Below are 21,143 nucleotides of genomic sequence, written 5' to 3' on the forward strand. Positions count from 1 at the left end.
TACCGTTTGAGAGTTCTTTAGATAGACTAGTGTTATGTTCATACCGTTGAGTGAAGCCAAATTCCATAACTCTCAAAGGGCCTTGCATACCAACCTCAATAACTAGAAAATCTTCATAGCCAAAGTGAAGATCGCTTCATTTTAATGACTTCTGAAAATGCCTGACTGAAATGCCAAAGTTCTGAGGTAGGATGGCAGTTGTGAAAATCTGGGGTGGCTTATATCTACCGTGAAGTAGAGCAAGTGTGTCCTTACTCAGAGACTGAGTATTCGGTAATACTGTGTAATATGCAAGAAGTAGATTTCCTTTGGTGAGCAGAAATCATGAAAATCTTGCACCAGTGCATCAGAGATCACGACTGGCTTTTGTTGTGCTTCTGCTTATTAGCTGTTAGGAGCAACTTCTTGAAACAGAGGGCAAGGTGCTATATTGGGAGCAATAAAAAACAAGGCTCTGAACGTATACCTCAGGCTACTCTTTTTTGCACTTTAAACCAAATGCCACAATAATACTCAACCACCAGGAGAAGTGAGTTAAAGGTGAACACTAACAGGTGTGTGCTGAGGCTGGGCGAGGACTGCGTGGTTTCCCGTCAGGATAGTGTCAGCTCGCATCTGACCCCCGGCAAAAATAATGGGTCCGGAGGCAGACTTCGGCCGGTAGGGGATTGTTGCACCTTTCGGTGGAGACTGAAGAAAAAAACATAAAAAGAGTAAAACATGGCACAGGTATATTCTTTGGATTACTCATCTTGTATATCTGTAGGCCCTCTATTGAAACCCCCCTGGTTACGCTTCCATTCCTTCTAACTTTCCTTCATTTTTCTTCTTCCCTTTCTTATCAGGCCAGGCTCATATGGAGTATCATCAATTCATTCCTATCTTGACTAGAATTCTCTCATTGTCTTACTCATTGGCTTTTGACTCGCTTTCTTCACAGAGAATACTCTCTCGTCTGCCACTAATTCTTTAACAACCACCCACCATTCCAGGCTACCCTGTCTTAATATTCCTCTGCTGCTTTTGACTGCTGCTGCTTGGGATCTCTAAATGCTGCGGCCATTTTCTCTTATCTGGAATAAAGAATTTCTAGGTAAAATAACTTGGAGGCCAAATAACTTAATGGAGGTTTTGCCCAAAACATAAGGCTGTCCTAGTTACTTTCAAACCTTTTGACTTTTGTAGCCATCAAGGTGATGTAGAAGCACAGTTCAGTTGGTAGTGGGTCTTTGTCAGAGTTGACCTACCTCTAGCATCACCACACAGATCTGCTTTACGCATTGGATGATGGCATCCGGCGTGCCCGAGATCGTCACCGCACGTTCGGTTGAATTAGGCAACATATCTCCAGCAACTTGCACCTGGGCCCCTGTGGACTGGGGAAAAAGACAGTGGTGATGTTATACAGTTGACATGACAGATTGTACATAGATGCTAGAACTGTAAGGTGCACAAAAGTGCAACTACAAAAAGATGTTAACTGTTAGCGCCTCTGCCATGCCTTAGTTAATTCACCACAATCTGGACAGTTGTGTAAGGTCGATATTGCTGTTCACATCCCAGCGAATGGCAGCGAAAAAAGTGCTGGAGAGAATTGTTCTTCAAGTCATATTCATTGAGTCATGTCTTCCACTGATCACACTTGATCAGTACCCCACTACGCACAGTGCTGTGAGGTGGCTTTTTGATTTAATGATTGATGTAAGTTTCTGCCACCGCATGATGGAAACTTTGACCAAACTAAGATTCAGTACTACACTGGAAATAGTCATGGTATGCTGGCTTGTCTTCAAATTACTGGGATCTAATAATGTTCATGGTGGTCTGTTGGTTTGATATAATATTTAGAGGAAGGAATGATTGAAGGGGCTTATGAAATCATGATGCATGAAGTTTTAGGACCTTAATGTATTACATATATTGTACGTATTGCTACTGCAGTGTGTAGTTTTGCATGTGTCCCTTGGCCAGTGGTATGTGAGCGCTCCAATAACATAACATAGGGACACTTTTACAATTATTTCATCCAACACAGGGCAGCAAGGGGAGTTGCTGCATTGGATGAAAGGGAGCGAGCACAAATGGTCCATATTTATACAAATGCGGAGCATGTCGTCTCTGTCCTTGCGATGGCCCACTGTGTGCTGCCTAAAGCCAATGCAGAAACTCCTGCACCATAGTGCAAGGGTGCCTGCATTCAAGGCAGGATTGTTTTTGTACTGGAAGGCTTACCTTTCTGCACAAAAACAACACAAAGAGCCATTTTTTTCCGTCTATTCGTAATGTAAGAGGAAATACAAGGAGAAAAATGTTTTTTCTCTTCGCTACACCCTCATCTAGGATGTGTACAATCCCAAAATCCCAGAGTTGAGTCAAATCCTGGGGTGGATACACAGGAACACCCATACTCCACCTTTTGGAAGTCTCCCAACTTGAAGTGTAATGGAACACAGTACAAGCCGCTGTGCTGCATTACATTTCTTTACAAAGCCACGCAAGGCATGAGTTTGTAAATCTGAATTAAGGAATTACGGTGACACAAGGACAATGCAACTCCATAATAAATTTGGCCCATAATATTTATTTTCTTCTTATCCGCAAGTAGTTTATTTGTGAATTGATAATGATCATGGCACACACCACTCCTGATCAGCTAATAAAAACTACAATGAGACAAAAATACATAAGGTGCTATGTATTGAGGCAAAAGCAAAATTAATAAAACTATATCATACATTTTCTTGGCTGATTGAACCTGTAATCTTATCTACAAAATAGTTGATATCCATTTCTTTCCCGTGTACAAGATTAAAGCATAATATGTATATGTGGAGGCTAATTATACCATTTTCATGTTTGAAAATACTAAATCGAATTCTGAATATAATTAAGTTCTCCTGGTTTCATAGTTGACAACAAAATGATGATTTGTGAATCTACTTGTCTTACTCTTACTTCCCTATTGCCAGTATGTTAATGCTTACCTTGAGGACAGATCCCTGTAAATGTAAGTAAGCTATGCTTACAGTTGTGGTTTCTTTGAGGTGCGGGCCAATGCAATACTTATCTTGTTCTTAGCTTAATATCCCATAGCCAGCGATGGCCTAAAAACTAGCTGGGGCAGCGGAACTCAGAGAAGTCATGAAACAATTAAGTTAGCTGCGCTTCTTTTAAGCTTACCAGGATTAAGGGCCTGTTGATAGTTTTAGCAACAGAATGCAAAGGGGCAAGAGCTCATGCCATGACTTTAAAGATAAGGCTGGGAACTTATATATCTACTTACTCATTTACTTACTTATTCATTACTTATTCATTTTACCGTTGTATGTAGGGTAGATTGAACCCACTGGGTGTAAAAGGGCTTTGATGCTTTAAATAAGACAAAGTACATACATAACAATTTTGTTTTGTTTTAGTTCTATTTAGAGAGGACCAGCATCAGGGTGAGGCGGTGGGAGGTGGAGAACCTTAATAGATTGACAGAATGTTCCTCCAGTAATTTCCTCAACCTTTTCTAAGACAGCAGGCAGGAGGGAGCACATCCGAATCTGGCTGCCCAAAGTCTTGTGAGATTTTATTTAAAATCACACAGAAATATGTTGTTGTGTTTCTTGTGCAGTCTAGCATTTTAGTTAGGATTGAGCATCATCTACACAGCGGGTGTTGTTCAAGATGGAGATGATAGACCCCATCTCTGATGGCAGGACTGCCCTCAAGGTAAGTTCCTAAGCAACCAGAGTTCTCAGGAAAACACCATTGTTTCCTTCTATTTTCTCTTGACATGAGCTGAGCGAGGAGGAGACCCTCCTATTCTTTAATGGCCCCTCTTTCTATACTCATTCCGTTCCGCTAGCAATTCTAGTAAATATGCGAGATATCTTCTGAGTTTGTCTGGGCAGGAATACACGTGTTAACCTGGCTGACTGCTATGGAAATCTCAAAAGTTCTATGATATTTTTCTCTACCTTGGTTACCTGAACCCATTAGTTTATGGCAGGGTTTTATTAGTTTTGCTAATTCAATGAGATACCTGTGCTCCTGTCTTGCAGCTTTGTTCCCTTCCTTATCAGAATGAATGAATGAAAATATTGTAAAACAAGTAAGTACGCAGAGAAAGGGTGTCCTGGCGTTGAAGAAAGAAGGAACTAGGAAATGTGATCAAGATGAAAATAAATGTGTTTTCAGTTTGCAAACTTTGACTAGGATTTAGCTAAAAGCAGAAGAGCACAAAGCGTGTTTCAGGCTTTTGCAGTTATAACAGAAAAGGCACAACCGCGGATGCATGTCTTACGAAACCTCCAGAAGACAGGCAGAACTAGAGTTAAGTGCCTTATCAGGCACAGGAGAAATCTAGTAGTTCTTAACCTTTTGACTTCTGTGGACCCCCACTTAATCATTACTGGAACCCCCACTGAGTCATTACTGAAAGATTGGGACACCAGCCTAAGCATCATCGATGATTTGAACCACAAAACAATGCACAAAAAATACAGAAACAAACAGTCATTCAAAAAATATGCAAAGGGTGAACTATTGTCTTTAATGTACAAACAAATATGTAAAAATAAAATGTTATTTTTGCTGGGAAGAATGGAGCTTTTCTAAATTAAATTTCGGCCACTCATCGTCCATAGTATAATCTATTTGATGCACTTATATTGTTCCCTAGATTCAATCTGAGGATATTAACTTAAGTTTTAGTCTTTAATTTCAAAATACTTTAAATTTACAGAAAATTTTCAACATTAAATTTTACTTCTTTGTATTTATACACTATTAATCTATTAATAATATTTAGTTTTCTTGATGTCGTCTGCTATCATGTCATTGATGTATTACAGTCGAAATGGTTTAATAAAAAGAATTTTTTTAAAAAAAATATTTAGTTTTCTAAGCAGTCGCGGACCCACTGAGTAAGCTTCATGGACACCCAAAGGTCCCCGGGCAACATGTTAAGAAAAATTAAAGTAGCTGGTAGAGGGGGCATATAGAGACTATGACAAATTTAGTTTTATTAACACTAAACTGTTCCGATTCATCGGTAATGGTTGTCAATGTATAAGAGTACAGCTTAGTTTCATCTTCTGCCTAGCTACATTGACTTGTGTCGAGACAGCATGATATTCATTTTTTTAAGTTCTTAGTATAATTTTTACATGCTGTTCTGCATTGGGCAGAGCACTTGAAGGGCCCGCTTCATGGTCAGCAATGCTGCTAAGACCTATTGCATTTTGATCCCTGTTGAAGATGTAACACACTCGTGAACTACCTATGTTTATAGATGTGGTCTGAGGTTGTAGTCTTGTGTCTGTGCCTTTGCTTCTCGGTGCTTAATGTGGTTAATATTTACTGTCAGTATTTGTGGACCTAGATGTGCTGGCTGTTTGCTATCTGGTGTCAGTATCTAAGAATCTGGGTACGGTAGATAGTCAATACCTACTCTCAGTACCTATGCATCTAGATGCACTAGTGGCTGTTGTCTGCTGTCGATATCTACAGGTCTTATGTGTCAGTGTCTGTTACCTGTTGGCAGTACCCATGAATCTAGATGCACTCTGGTGATGTATTCGTTGTCATATGTTGATATTAGGTAAGATAAAAAAACCTATATAGGATAGTTGTGCCAGCGCGTCCTGGTGAGCAGCTAGGGGATATTCATCTTTGTCTATGTACCAGGGAATGTTGGACCGGGAAAACCTTATTTGTGAGATGATGCCGATTGTATGCCTTGGGTGGGCTGATTATGTGGGACTGATTATTAAGAATTTAAGGGGGTTTGCTTTTCAGTTGGTACCTAACAAAGCTGGCCCAGAGGTTCCTTGATTTGTCTAGTGAGTGGGGCTTTTAATACAGTAAGTTGTCTGCACCCCAAGTAGAGCATCACCAGAGCCACCAAGTTCTGAAAGATATATTAGCGGCAAGTGATACTGATAACTATCATTCTTGCATACGCAGTAATGAAATCACCTTTACCAGAGCATTAAAACTATGTTCTGAGAAACATCTTTAAACATAACAGTTGGCATTGGAATAAACACATGGAAACCAAAAGCCTTTCAGGTATTGGGGAGCGATTTTAGATCGAGTTCTGGAACCACTGGGTAGCCAAATTAAGGTAGTTAGAAAACCAAGCAAACCTTTTTTTTAGATCTCTGGATTTTGTAAGTCACATAATTTTAATTCTTAAAAATGGAGGTGCTGGCCATCCTTAAAAACACAGTGATCTCTGGTCTAACCACGTGACCTGGTTGCACATTGGAAGAAATTGGGTGCACGTGGAAACAGTACACAACAGTGGTCACAGACAAGTGGCTCACAAATCTTGTATTGCATGCATGAACCCTACACAGCAGCCACACTTTGCCATGACTACAGATCCCCCAGATGAGTCATCTGATGGCTTACCTCCCTGATTTCTTTGATTTTGGATCCCCCTTTTCCAATGAGCGAACCACACTGGCTTGCTGGGACGACTAGGCGCAGTGTCACGGGTGGTTTGCTTGTCACTGTGCTGTTGGTCATGGAAGCGTTGATGTCCTGCAGTAACAATGTTGTTAAGAGTTAGTCTAAGGACTTGCCTTGCTTTGTAACGCTGTTGAGCTGTTCACCACAGAAGCCCATGCTGCAAGAAGAGCTCTGGGCTAATCTTCCTTTTCATGTAAAGCAAATAAAGTAAATAAAGCCACTGGCACTTGCTTGTAACACACAGAAAGCAAGATATGTAGGATGAAGACAAGGCTATGCTAAGATGTCTGCTGAAAGGAAAGCGAGGCCTGCCATCTTGTCTTGGGACATATGAACATGGAAGGTCACGGCTAATCCTTGAAACAATATGATCCAGAGAGCTCTGCTAGCCCAAGGGCTTATGATGGCCCCGGAGGATTTCTAATTCCAGCAAATCCGTTTCAATGCTCATTATTGTCTCCACGGCATGGTCAGTGTTTTTTTCTCGGCTATGATACTGCTGGATTCATTACAATAGATACTTAAGCTGCATGTGTGTTTCAATGTAAATAGCAGGGTGACATTTCCATAACTGGGTGCCCGGCACAATACAGGCATGTACAAAAACAAAAGCATATGACAATATCAAGAATTGGTGTTTCAATATTTTAATGCATTATAAATCTTATATATAATAACATCATGGGACACACTGTAATATTGCATCACACAGCACAGCATGAAATATTGTATCATACCGTACGTATGACACAACGTACCACCTACACACCCTTCTGTAACATTCCAGACCATAATATGACATTTTATTTACTTTTCATTTTCTTGGTTTTTGTATAGTGTTAACTAGGTCACAAGACAGAGTTCTCTATAGTATGCACCTAACTGATTACAGTAATTTAAGCTTTGCATAAAATGACATCCCATAGTGTGCACACGGAAAGGACTCCAGGACAAACGGGCCAAATTGATTGTAAAAATAGAGAGGGTTAACAATTGTAAGCTTTATAAGCTAGGTTCCAGGAGCGGAGCTACCATTGGTGCAGTGGCACCTGGGTGCACAGCCCAGAGGGGCCTATTGAACCCTGACAATTGTTGTATTTTGCGATCACTAACAGCAGCCAAAAGGGACAATTTCCTTGCTTGCACGAGGGCCCATGGCATCTTTGCTACGCAACTGCTAGGCTTGTGTGTCACGCACATAACTTACCACCCTTCTGCTTCCCAGCTAGATTCACACTCTTTACCTAGCCCTACATACATACATACATAAATACATACATACATACATGCATAATCATTGTATCGGTGCAGCAGAAAAGAGAGCAGAAAACAGCCACAGTGCTAGCTTATCAGAACAATAGGGCGAGTGCCAGTTTTGGGCCAGAGTCGAATGTCACAAGGCCAAGTGGATGTGATAATAAGGTTGTACCATAATACACCAGATGTTTAGTAGTTCCTTGTAGGAAGGTAGATCTTTCTGCATAGTTACCCTTGCTTTTTGCCTGGTGCTGTGCTGGTTTTTGACTAGTCTAACTGGGATCCTGCTAACCAGGACCCCAGCCTATCTGCTTTCTCCCTAACCTGTTAAGTAATGTACTTAGGTACACTCCAGATTGGATACTAGGGTACCCTTGTCAGTCCCTAGTATATGGTACCCATTTACCCAGGGCATAGGTACCCCAGGGGCCTCCCATGGGCTGAAGCATGTATTATGCTACCCATGAGAGGCCATGCAAAATGGAACTACAGGCCTGCCTTTGCAGCCTGTGTAAGATGGTGCATGCACCGCTTACTTTAGATATAGATTTCCTATATCCAAGGGTCACTGCACTTATAACCTATAAATCACCCCTGTAGCAGGCCTTATCAATCCTCAAGGCAGGGTGCTTGGTTATAAGTGAGAGGGTGCACCTGCATGAGTAGGACACCCCTGCAGCCTATGGAGTCAATTCTCCTGGGTTGTCAGTGTAAAGTCCACTTAGAAGGGCCCTTAAACTGTAAAACTGCAACGGCGACTCTCCCATAGAATTGTACGGAACATGCGGTTGTGTTCCAACACTGCACCCGTCCTCCATGAGGTCCCTACTCACTCACCTTGGGTGGTTCCTTACGGCGTCAGAGATTCTATGTCCTTTAGACACTGTCTTGACTCGAGTCGTGGTTTTAATACCACTATTTTAGTATATGGTTTGGTCTCCCCCTGGAGTTCACTATATTTAGAGCTACTTACGACTGTTTCTGTGCAAACGTATTGTGTGCTTTGTGTTTATCTGCATGTAGCAGATACTGTGAAGTATTTAGAGTGTGTTATAATAATAAATACATATTTGTATAACTACTGTGTGGTTCTCCTTTCGTTTAATCAATACAATAAGGTTACACTCTGGTAAAACAAGCTGCTTAACATTCCTTCAAGACTAAGCCAGAAGGCTGCTCTCCACAGCTACCACTTGGATAGCTTTCTAAGGTTATCTTTGACCTCTTAAATCAACATAAGGGTTGTTTGGACTTGTACAAGGTGCCCACTTTAATTAGTGGACAGCATATAGCAGGCCAACTTCTCACACTTATGCATTACGATTAAGTGGATTTCATGTCTAAAAAGTCTTTATTTAGGCTGTCATTTAAATGCAAAAAGAAATTACATGTTATGACAACATAACAAGAATTGGCAAAGTCAATAGATCTGGCCTTGGCAAGCTTGTGCAATGGTTTATTAATTAATTATTTTCATTACAAGCTTATGCTACAAACAGAAAGAGAAGAAAAAAATGAAAAATCGCCAGTTGATAATCATGGCGGCTATATAATTTTAAAAGAACAGTATTTCTCCTTCCTAGCAGGAATGTGTACTTAGAATGGGCATATGGACTTTATAGTTTTAATACACATCACATGAAAATATGATTCTTACTGGTGCAAAGAAAAGATAGCATTGGTTTTCAATTACTGTAGTCTGAAGATGTAGTTCAAACACACAAGGATGACAAAAAATATTTTAAAAATATAATGAATGGAGAATATGGCTGAAGTGGCTGACCCATTGTCATACATAGTGTGTTGAGCAGAAGCAGAATGTGACTGGTAGTTGAAAAGACCAATAGATTTAGAAGACTCTCTAAAAGCCCCTCTATGCACATAGGTATATATTTTTTATTTATGTTTTTCTTGCTATCAAGTAAGGTTTGCGAGACAGCTAAAACTGTCAGTGGGTCAAGCTGAAAAAATGGTTTCTATGAGGTTGCTAGCAGATCCTGTTTAAGACTGTTAAAGATTTTTGCTTTATAAGACTGATGTCCAATTGTCTTAACTCTACCCTTAATTCATACGTACACTACTTTCTGGTACACTGAGTTATAAATAGACATCATCTTCATTCTTAATACAGACACACATACCATCCAACATACCCTTTTACTATTCATGCCTATACCACGAAGTTTTGTGGTAAAGGAATGCGTGGTTCAGAGGCATTCATTGGTTGGGCTGCGTGGTAGAGACAGGCGTGGTTTAACCATGCGTGCTTCTATCATACAACCATCTCCAGTGATTGCCAACGGTTTGACAGAACTATAGTGATATGGTTGCAGTGGAGGAGGTTCAAGTAGTTGGTGTAAAGGGTGCATTACTTTTCCAAAATATACAACAGCAAAACATTCTACTAGTAAATTGGGATCAGCAGAATCTAATTGTTGCTGCTCAACCTGTTCTCTAGTTCTAAAGTGGAATTTGCTTTTGTTTCTTTGACAAGAGGAAGGCACAGATCAATGACTTGCTCATTTGATGTCTACCTTGATACGGTTCTTTCTCAATACTCAACTCCGAACACATATTCACTGTAAAACCTGTCAAGACAAATGCCTGGTGGTAAGGGATTAGTAAAATGATCCCCTTACTTTAAAAAAGATCATCTATGATCCTTTGACTTACAGATATCTGCGTTTTCTGGATGTATTATCCAACATTTTCAATGAGGTTCTTCCTCAAAATGTTATAGTTTCTTTTTTGGAAAGAGGCGCAATTTTTACACAAAGCCCAAACAGGTTTTTAGGTTGGTTTATCAATGAAACACAATGTTTACCCCAAATAGAAATGTACACATTTCTTCACAAGGGCATCCTCTGCCTGGAATTTCTAGAATTGGAGGCTGCACAGGGATAGAATGAGGCATGTTCAGCTGCAAATGGGTATTGGACCTGTGCTTATTAGTGTGAAACAACTCACATATTTCAGCAATACTTCCCAAATGTGTTTTGGCTCTTGTGGCGAGCTCTACAGCTCCTTTCTCGAGAGATCAGGAGTCAAAAAAGGGATGCCGATCAGCCTACTGTTCTTCAGCTGACACACCAGTGAACTGGAGAAATTGTTTATACAGGTTAAGATATCCGTGTAACAGAGACTAGGCCTCTTCAAGTTTTAGCGTATGTGAATGATGCCCTCTCAATTGCCAGGACTCTTCTAAACCAATCACTGTGAGTGGCTCACACATGCCAACTCACAAACAAATGACATTTTGTGCCTACATTGGCATCACAAGATGTGTTGAAATTTCACAGTAATTCATAATTTTTCCATGTAAGCCTTTTATACCTGCTGTTATGTGTGCAGGGAAATATACAGGATTTAGAATTTTGAAGCTGGATAAAGAAGAACACATGGAATTATCAAATTATCTTCCTGTCACACAGCTCACCCCTTCTACCATTTTCATTATTCTTCCAACAACAGAGAGCGCCCAGGGTGCAGCACCACCAATTTGTCCTACTGCCGCAAGGGAGTTCTGTTGGTGGTTACTCCTTGAGGGTTTCTCCTTGGGGAGCTAGGGGACAATGCCAAAAAAGCAGGGTCTCGTGCTCGGGTAGCGATTGATACAGGTGGGATTGAGAGTGGCCTTCAGCTGCTAGGGACTGTCACCCAGACTGCATATGCCAGAATGAAAGAGGATTGGTAAAGGAACAGTGGCATACCTGGTACCCAAGGAAGCCATCCAGAATGCTGACTTTTGATCCTGCCATGAAACTTGCCCAGAAGGAGGAGGGGTGAGTTATTATTTGAAGATAGCAGGGAAAGGGAGCACCCTGCCTAGCAGAACCCAAAGAGCACACAGTTTCAAACAGGAGGGCCTGTCCTTATGACAATCGGCATAGGACCCACAAAGGTAGGTCTCAGCAAGTACACTCTCTGTATGTAACTTGTTCTTCCGGCCGCACATGATCAGTAGAAATGGGACCACCTCACTGGCGTAACGAAACTTGAGGGGGCCCCCTACAAGGTACGTGGATGGGCCACTTCCGAACTAAATCGGGAGCTCTCCGGCCAAAGTTCTTTGCTGAGGGGGCCCCCTGGAGCTTGGGCCCCCCCACACCGCAGGGGATGCGGGGACCTGTGATACGCCAATGGACCACCTAATGGTGCACTACCAACTGCCCGTTTCTTTTTTCAGGGTAGTGGGTCTTCCCAGGGATGGGGTGCTTTTTTCCTAGAGAGGCCATCTGGAGAGGGGAGAAGAAGCAGGACTACCTTACTGAGCACTGATGAATGCCCTTTTCTTCCTGCAGAAACTATTGGTCCCTCATTGAAACAAGGTCTACTCATACCCTTCACAGGGGATCACATGTGACTCCTCCTCCTGGAGACTTAAAGAATTATTCCTACAAATCCCTGACTTCAAGGAGCGTGTACTGCACATGATAAGTCATCCCCCAAAACTGTGAGGCAATATCCAAGACAGATCAGAGCATGCAGAACTAAAGAAAAAAGAACAAGAACTGAACTCTCTGGTGGGTTGCTTTTATGTTTACATCATCGGGCTCTGCTCCCACATTATGAACTGTGGAACCTTTAATGGGGAGGTAGTACTGCTCAGGATAAAAGCCACATCAAGTTGTTTCCTTATACATCCTGTTACCGAGTAATAAGGCTCGGAGTCGTATTCATGCATTCCACCCGTGCTGCTTAGGAAGAGATGGAGCCCTGAATTGTACTGCGTCCGAAATAATGTTCAGTTCTGACATTAGCCCATGCTGCTTGTTTCAGGTAGAGCAGGAATGTTAGAGAGTGAGCATAATTGTCAATATTTTGGCCTCAATTGTTTTCCTCTAACAGCAGGGGGTAACCCAGTTTAGGATTTTGAAATCGAGCACCTTATGCCTTGCCTGCTTTAATAGAAAGACTGCGAGCCACTGCTTAAAGCGCGCGGTGTCAAAGGGGGCTGCGCAGTGAGGTACGGTACTGCAGTGTGGATGGCCTTGGTCCAAACAAACTCATTTCAGATCATGTTTCTTCTGAAAAAGCATCTGGCCTTCCAAATGTGACTGCTCCAGCTCTTGTCCAGTTAGAAACCTTAGTGAAAACTGTGACATCTCTGATCCAAATGGCTCGCTTGAGATTAGATTTAGGCAGTTGGTCTGGGCACACGTGCACGCCTGCCTCTTTAGGCGCTCTCTTGCAAGAACGTGAAAAGGGTTCTCCATGACTAATGGCACTCATGGCAGCTTCAGCCGCCTGGCTATGTCTCGTCTATGTATGAATCTCCAATGCCTACTCTCGGGTCAAGTTTGAGGGCACCTACATTTGCGATGCATGCACACCAAAAAACAAAGTGCATAACTCAATCTTTGTGCAGCCTGGCAGCCACAGTCTACTCACAAATATAGGTGAGGTTCTGGAGGATCTAAGTATTTTAAATGACACCTGCCACAAAGAACAGGATGGGAGGCCATATTTGAGGGGGAGAGTTTATCTTTTGTTGCTGTAACCCATGGAGCTGTAGGTGTTTTTATGCCGTATCACGGAGCAGTGGGTCTTTGATAGAATGCCATGGAGCTGTGGGTTTTTTGATGCTGTACCACGGAGCTGTTGGTCTTTTGATGTCACACCATGGAGCTGCTTCTATATTTTGCCCAACCAAGAGGCTGCCTCTGTGGTAAATAAAATCTTCTTTACCGGACTGAATTTTATACGGGATCTTAAAATAAAGTAAAATAGCTCAAAATAACAAGAGGCAGAATCCGTGGTATAAGAGTTTCTAAATGGGCTTTATTCCATTTTAAATGGCCGACTCGAGTCAAGGCCTTCAGGTTCCGTCACCACGAGGGTTCAGGAAGTGAAGTACAATACTTTATTGTCAGACATGCATTTTTATAATAAGTACATTACAATGAAACGAATGTAGAAGGCGTAACATTTGATAAGAAAAGTGACAAAACAGGTACGTAATCGAAACTAGGCGTAATAAGGAATAAAAGAAACATGATTGGTTAGGATTATCAGACATAGGTGGATTTATAAGATAATACTTGGCATAGATGCGCGCGCAGCAGCATGACGTGTGGGTGACGTGCAACTAGGGGGTGAAGGGACTTGACATTTAGCTCTACATGTGGAGACGAGAAGTCTGGGGGGTCAAGTCAACCTAATCCCAAATCATATCTAACATCCTATGTTTAAAGAACTATGTTATCCACAAGGAAGGACTCTCGGACAGAATCTAGTCTATACTGACTGTGTGCGTGCACAAACGCCTAAGTGTCTATATGAGATGCGAGAGGCAGAAAACTTTCCATGGCAGCAAGGCTATGAATCACTTGCAGGAGGACGGAAAGGCTGAGTCCTTTGCTTGTGAGCTAAAGGAAATGTTTACCTAAATCACTAGACAGGAATGCATCGGCTGAAGAGCAAAATAGATAATTCGAAGGTGAAATACAGCTTCTTGGCAGGCAGGCGAAAACTGGCCGAGGCAGGCACCGTTAGCTGCACAGGGAGTAGGACAAAGTTCATGGATACAGATGCGAGCTCAAGCTGAAGCTGTCAAAGACAGAGAGCAGGGAAAGGCTTTGAGGACAGAATCGGGCCTACTTGCCTGAACTGTAAAAATGGAGTAACTTAGCCATATAAAGTCGGTGGCCTTTCATGCTTAGGAATCGAATATCCAGCCCATTGATGGCGGATCTGACAGAGAACATGTCGACGGTAGACACACATATGTTTGCGTCTTAGAAACTGGAACTGGAGGGAACATACATGTACTTGTAACATGCATATAGAACCGTTGGGGTCCAAGATAGGGGACATAACTGATCAGGAAAATCCACATTTCCACATTCCCTCCTTGTCCCCTACTTGCCCTTCAAGAGATATCAATCTTCATCATTCCATCGATTTGCTCATGGAGCATCATTTCTTCTTCCTTCTTCTTCCGGCATTTTGAACGAGAACTGTGATATGGAATGCATGATGTGGCACACAGACCACAAATCGCTGGTCCACATTGCAGGCATAAACAACAACTGAAGAGCATAAGAAGGCCAATACCTAGGAAGGATAGAACTCTCCATCCCCAGGCTGATATCACACTCCAAAACCACCCGGACCACGTCCAAGTGCCTGGATTTTCGTGTATCTGGCTCACAATCTTATGAAGGCGTGTTATAGCTTTATATACAGATGGCGAATTTTCTGGTATAAATATGCAGCAGCTGGATCCGATGACCCTGCAAGCTCCGCCCCTATCGGCCAGGATGACGTCAAGGACAAGACGATTCTGGAGAACAACAATTCTCATCACTGATTGTTCCTCTGTCAGATTGCCTAGGGCGGCTATAGTCTCGTTTACTACAGCTTCAAGAGTCTTGGTTAGTCTGCGTATCAGCTTACTATTTGATATTGTACCTATATAGGGAAAGATACCTTTATTGAAATCTACATACTTGTCCCATGCCGTCTCAGTATAATCGACAACTGGGAGATCTCTTCGCTCTCTATTGTGTACTAAATGAACATTTCGATAATAATCAGGGGGGGCTAGGAAAACAGGTGGCAGAAGGAATGCTATGTAACAGGTACCATCCCAATCTAGAGGCAGACGCATATATGCCGTCTGACCACATATCAAGTAAGAATGGCTAGAAGCTCTAAATGAAGATTTACCTTGATCACTATATTCTACTGTAGTAACGCATTGGCTATGGCCCATATGTATGGAACCAACTTTTCTCACACATAATTCACCCTTGACTGGAAATACTGACATAGTGGGCAGAATTAGTTCAACTTCGGATTTGACATTCAATTTGACATTCAAAATCATAAGATTAGGCGTAAAATTACCTAATTTATACACTTCATTTTCTAAATCAGTTCCTGTTCTACTGGGGTGACCCTCCTTATTGGGGTGACAGACTTTGAATAAAACTAGATTCAGATTTCCCCATATCCAATGTTGTTGATAAACTGCTGTGTCTGGGTCTATGGAATTTAATAAACTAAACCATGCTCCACAGGAGCCATTGTGTGTGAACGGATGTGGAAAGAAAGGCAGAACTCCTTTGTTATTCTGATAGGGAGGGAGTCGGCCACACACCCAACAATTGGTGGCATTACTAGTCTGATGGGAATGATGTAACATACTAATGAAGGTGTTATTGCGCAGCGCAAGTCTATAGGACAACTCATGTGGGGGTAATTCACTAAAAGAATGTTCATCAGTTATATTGAAAGCACGTTTAGAAACAGGATAATACATATGCAACAATATACTTGCAGTAACTATTAAAAAACTCAAGGAAAACAAAATTAATAAAGTCACAATACAGTGGCTACGCAGTAATTTACAATAAGCATGTCGTTTCATTATGATTCTGGACTCTACATCATTCAGACCTAAGGGATACATGTCGGGACAGATTCAACCGCTTCACCTTGGAGAGGACTTAAACAATCAAATCGTCCGACAGTTTAGATCTGGACCTGAGTTTCTGCTTATAGAGTTCGGTGCTACTGGCCTCAGCCAAGGGTAGCTTTGAGTCAATGGGGGAAGACACACGGGGAGTACTGTTTGTGTCAGGAGGAAGTCCATGAAATTTCTTGATATGGCTGGAATGCACCCAGCCTTTTCTCCCTTCGATCTTCACAGCTGTTCTGGTCGTCAGCAGGACCAACTTAGGAAGCCTCCACCTTGGCTCCAGTTGGGTTTTCCGATCGAAATTCCTGACGAGAACATAATCGCCGGGAATTACATCATGAGGTTTCACCTCGGTGTTGTCGGGAAAAGCTGCGACTACCTGTGAACGACAAGATTGTAGTGCAGACATCAAGGAAGCCAGGTAATCTGTCAGCATATTACAGTCAACATCAGTTATTTTACGGGGTATAGGCGTCCCCCACATATTCGGTGGTCTACCAAAGATCACCTCATAAGGGGATAGCCCTGTTCGAGAGTGTGCTACCATCCTCATGTAAAATAGCGCAACTGGTAAAGCTACTATCCAGTCCACACCTTTTTCCTGACTTATTTTAGACAGTCTGATTTTTAAAAGTTGATTATGTCGTTCCACGAGACCTGCTGCCTCGGGGTGTCGGACACAGTGGAATTTCCACTGATATCCCAACAAAAGCGAGACATGTTTCATTAATTCGGATGAGAAAGGCTGGCCGTTATCTGAATATACAACACGTGGTAAACCGTACCGTGGGAAGAATTCTCGAACTAGCTGCTTGGCAGTAGTCGGGGCAGTGTAATCTGATACGGGATACGCCTCTGTCCAACGGGAGAGAGCGCAGACAACTACGAGAACATATTTGAATCCTCGACAACGTTCCATCTGAATATAATCCATCTGGAGGACTTCAAAAGGATGGTCAGGAGGCTGAAATCCACCCTGCTCTACGGGAACACTCTTTCCTGGATTAAACTGACAACATATCATACAGGTACGAACTTTTTGTTTAGCTGCTGCTCGTAAATGTTTGTTGAACCAAATGTGCTGAATGCTGTCTAGCATAGCCTTCTCTCCTAAATGTGCTGGACTGTGAACTGTAGCTATAATGGCTTGAACCATGGAATCAGGGAGAAACCATACAGATTTCTCCTTCGTCATCCATCCTTGATCTGTCTGGATCCCTCCTAGTTCAGTCCACTTCTTTATTTCTTCTGCTGTGGCATGTGTCTGTATGTCAATTACGTCAAGTGCGGGATCCTTAATTGTCATACACTGTGTTGGTGTCTGAACTATTGGCTTTGTCATGTCTAATGTGTGATTCTGAGCAGTCTGTTTAGCTGTTCTGTCAGCTAAATCATTGCCTTGAGAAATGATATCAGTAACCTTCGTGTGTGCTTTACATTTCATAATCGATATAGCAGTGGGTAGATGTATTGCGTCTAACAAGGCATGAATGAGGGGTCCGTGCTGAATGTGGGCACCATGGGAAGTTAAATAACCTCTCTCTCGCCACAGCACGCCGAAGTCGTGTACAACTCCGAATGCATAACGTGAGTCAGTGTATACATTAACTTTCTTATTTGTGGCTTGAATACAGGCTTGTGTTAGAGCAATAAGTTCTGCTGCTTGGGCTGACAAAGTATCTATACAATTTGTCTCAATAACTTCAGTGTCTGTTGTGACTGCATACGCGGCCACTAAATCTCCTGTACTTGTTCTCATGCACGATCCGTCTACATACAACGTCAGGTCTGGATCTAACAATGGAACGTCTGTCAAGTCTTGTCTAGGTTTCGTCTTTATTTCAATGATTTCAACACAATCATGAGCTAGTGGGTCTGTTCCAATTACAGGTAATAGTGTAGCAGGATTCAATGTATTACACCGTCGGATCTCTATGTGTGGTTGAAACAATGTCAGTTCATAACCGGTAAGTCTTGCTATGGTCAAGTGTTGTGTTTGTGTTCGGTTCACAAGAACCTCTACTGCATGTGGTACTTGTACTGTCAATGGGTGTCCTAATACTATGGCATCGCTTTGTCTGATTGCTAAAGCTGTCGCTGCCACTGATTTCAGGCATGCAGGCAAAGCCTGAGCTACGGGATCTAATGTACTGGAAAAATAAGCACATGGTTTGCGTGATCCTGCTTGATCCTGAGTGAGTACTGACAAGGCAGTACCTTCGCGTTCTGTAACAAAGAGTGTAAAATGTTTGCTATAACATGGTGTTGCTAAAACAGGTGCTTGACATAAAGCTTTCTTTAAGCTCTCAAAAGCTTGTGTATGTTCCTGAGTCCAAGGGAGAACAGTCGATGTGGCTGCCTCCTGTGTGGTTAACTGAATGAGTGGTTTTGCTAGAAATGCGTACTGAGGGATCCACTGCCTACAATATGAAGTGAGGCCTATGAAAGCCCGCACCTCCTTTTGTGTCTGGGGTATTGACATGTTAGCAATTAACTGGATGCGATCTGGTGTAAGCTGCCTTCCCTCCTTGGACAGCGAGTGACCAAGATAAATAACTCGCTGGACACAGAATTGCAGCTTAGAAGGAGACACCTTGTGCCCCTTGTCGGCTAGGAAATGTAAAACTGTCAGAGAAGCTTTTTCACATTCTGGCTCGCTTCTCGCTGTGATCAGCAGATCATCGACATATTGAAGCAGTGCAGTATTGACTGGCATGTGGATACTGTCAAGTTCTCGTTTCAGTGCTTGGCTGTAGATGCTGGGGCTTTCTGTGAATCCTTGGGGAGCGCGTGAGAATTTAAAACTGCGCCCATTTAAACTGAATCCGAACAAATATTGGCTTTCCGGATCTATTGGGACGCTGAAAAAGGCATTCTTGAGATCGATTACAGTAAAGAATGTTGCTTCGGAATCAATTGCTGTCAACAATGATGATATATCAGGGACCACAGGGAATTGTGGTACAATGCACTTGTTTAGTTCACGCAAATCAATAACCAATCGGTACACCGGTGGGGCAGTAGGATCAGTTCGTTTAAGAATCGGAATTATCGGTGAATTACATACATTGGAGTCTGTTTCTACAACTACTCCCTGGTCAATCAGCTCATCAATGATTTTCAGCAAAGCCACTACAGCATCATGCGGTAACTTGTATTGTCGCATTCGTGGTAGTACCACTCCTGCTTTCAGTGTGACTCGATAGGGTGTAATGTTCATGCAGCCAACATCCGTAGGGCCTTGTGCCCATAGATGTACTGGTAAAGTCTGTAGTCGGGGATCCATGTCTCTAGACACATAGTGACCTTTAAAATCACGTAAAAACAACCTTACTCCTTCCGGAGAACAACATATTATGGCTCCTAGTGCTTTCAGAGTTTTAATTCCTAACAGATTTTCTGGGCATGATTTAGTAAGCAATAAATCTGTAGTTCGTGTCAAAGGTCCTATCGTAAGTGGTAGGGGCTGTGATACTTCATTAACAATAGGTTTTCCTGAAAAACCAAGGGAAACATTTTGAGAGCCTGAGAGGGGTGCCCCTGGAACTTCACTACGTTTTATGGTTGTTCGACTTGCCCCTGTATCGAGTAAGAATTTTCTATCTTGACCTAATAATTCACTATGTACATAAGGTCCTTCTTGATCTACAGGGATCTCGATAAGCGGTAAGTCAACTTCCCTCTCTAGGCTGGTTCATGCGTAACGCTGATACTCAGGGTATTCATACTGTGCAGTCTGATACATTTGTCGTGTTGTGGTTTGTGTGGCAGTAGCAGGCAACGGTGGTGCAGCTGGCACAAACTGTATGGGTTGCTGTGAGGCTGGCATGGACTGTCCATGCTGCATAGCTCCTTGTTCATTCTGATCTTGTCTAACTAATCGTGGTCTCTCCTTTGCAATACCTGTAGCTATATTACGCTTCAGGACTGGACAATCGTGTACATAATGGCCTAGTTGTTTACAGTAATTGCAGGTTCCCTTTACAGGAACTGCAGAATCACCAGAATGTGTCACACCCTTTTTGTGACCATCTGCTGGTACTGTCTGAGAAACTAGCATTTTCATTTTTGTATCCTTCATGCGTCTATGCTCGTGTTCTTGTTCATCCCTAATTCTATTGTGATGATACTGTAACATTTGTAGCATTTGCGACGGAGTGTTACTTTGCCAGGTACTCTCGAATTTCAATATTCTATTCTTCACTGGAGGCAATGCATTTTCCACTAATTTTGTCACAAATAAATGTGGATATGAGTCACTACTTGCTTTTATACCACTATTTATACCAAAACATTTTTCAAAACGAGCATAATAATCGCTTGTGTCTTCATCTTGCTTTTGTTTGCAGGCTGTGATTGCACCCCAATCTTCCTTTTTTGTAGTTAATAAACGTGGCAGTACCTGTACTAGTAAACCTGGTAACAGTTTAACTTTATCCCCGAGCCCTGAACCTGCAGTTCGGCCCCTTTCTTCCTCTGCTAATGCTGTCCAGTCTATCTTTTGGTCACCCACTTCCCACTCTTTTTCTTTCAGTTTTTCATAAATGCCAGCAGGCAAAAGCACCTTTAATATCGTCATAATATCAGGAAAGGTGTACTCTCCCATCAGTAACATGTCTTTAATTTCTCGGTGGAAACCCGCTGGGTCTTTGTCATGACTAGGTACTACTTTTTTCATTTCCAATAATTCCATTTTTGATATGGGTGTGTAAACAAATACACGGTGAAACTCATTGTCTTCGCCTTTTATTGGGTGCACTTCTCGTAAAGGATTTTGTCTATCCATATAGTACGGCGCTCTTTCTCTGCGGGGCAGCGAGAGAGAATCCGGACTTACAAAAAGGACATACTGCTTACGTGACACTAATATCTCTTTAATTAGCTTGTTACTAGAACCTCTCCATCTGTTCGTGAGTAGTTCCGTTAATATATCAGGTAAAGGACCAGGGTCAGCATGTTGGCTCTTATATAATATGAGGAGTTGCTGAATCATATA

At 42.2% G+C, this 21,143-nt stretch overlaps 1 protein-coding gene across 3 annotated transcripts in view; it reads right to left on the reverse strand.

The window, feature by feature from the left end:
* Window positions 1-21,143, reverse strand: part of LOC146822676 (poly(rC)-binding protein 3-like) — a 555,354-nt gene that overhangs the window by 51,382 nt on the left and 482,829 nt on the right. For all 3 annotated transcript variants that reach the window (XM_085606867.1, XM_085606865.1, XM_085606866.1), the window contains 3 exons: window positions 6,406-6,537; window positions 1,248-1,376; window positions 553-690 (listed from right to left, as the gene is read on the reverse strand). In XM_085606867.1, the coding sequence (XP_085462993.1) occupies window positions 553-690; window positions 1,248-1,376; window positions 6,406-6,537 (399 nt within the window). The remainder of the gene's footprint in view (window positions 1-552; window positions 691-1,247; window positions 1,377-6,405; window positions 6,538-21,143) is intronic.

The sequence above is a fragment of the Triturus cristatus genome, chromosome 5_2 (genome assembly GCF_964204655.1).
Source record: "Triturus cristatus chromosome 5_2, aTriCri1.1, whole genome shotgun sequence".
Lineage (NCBI taxonomy): Eukaryota > Metazoa > Chordata > Amphibia > Caudata > Salamandridae > Triturus > Triturus cristatus.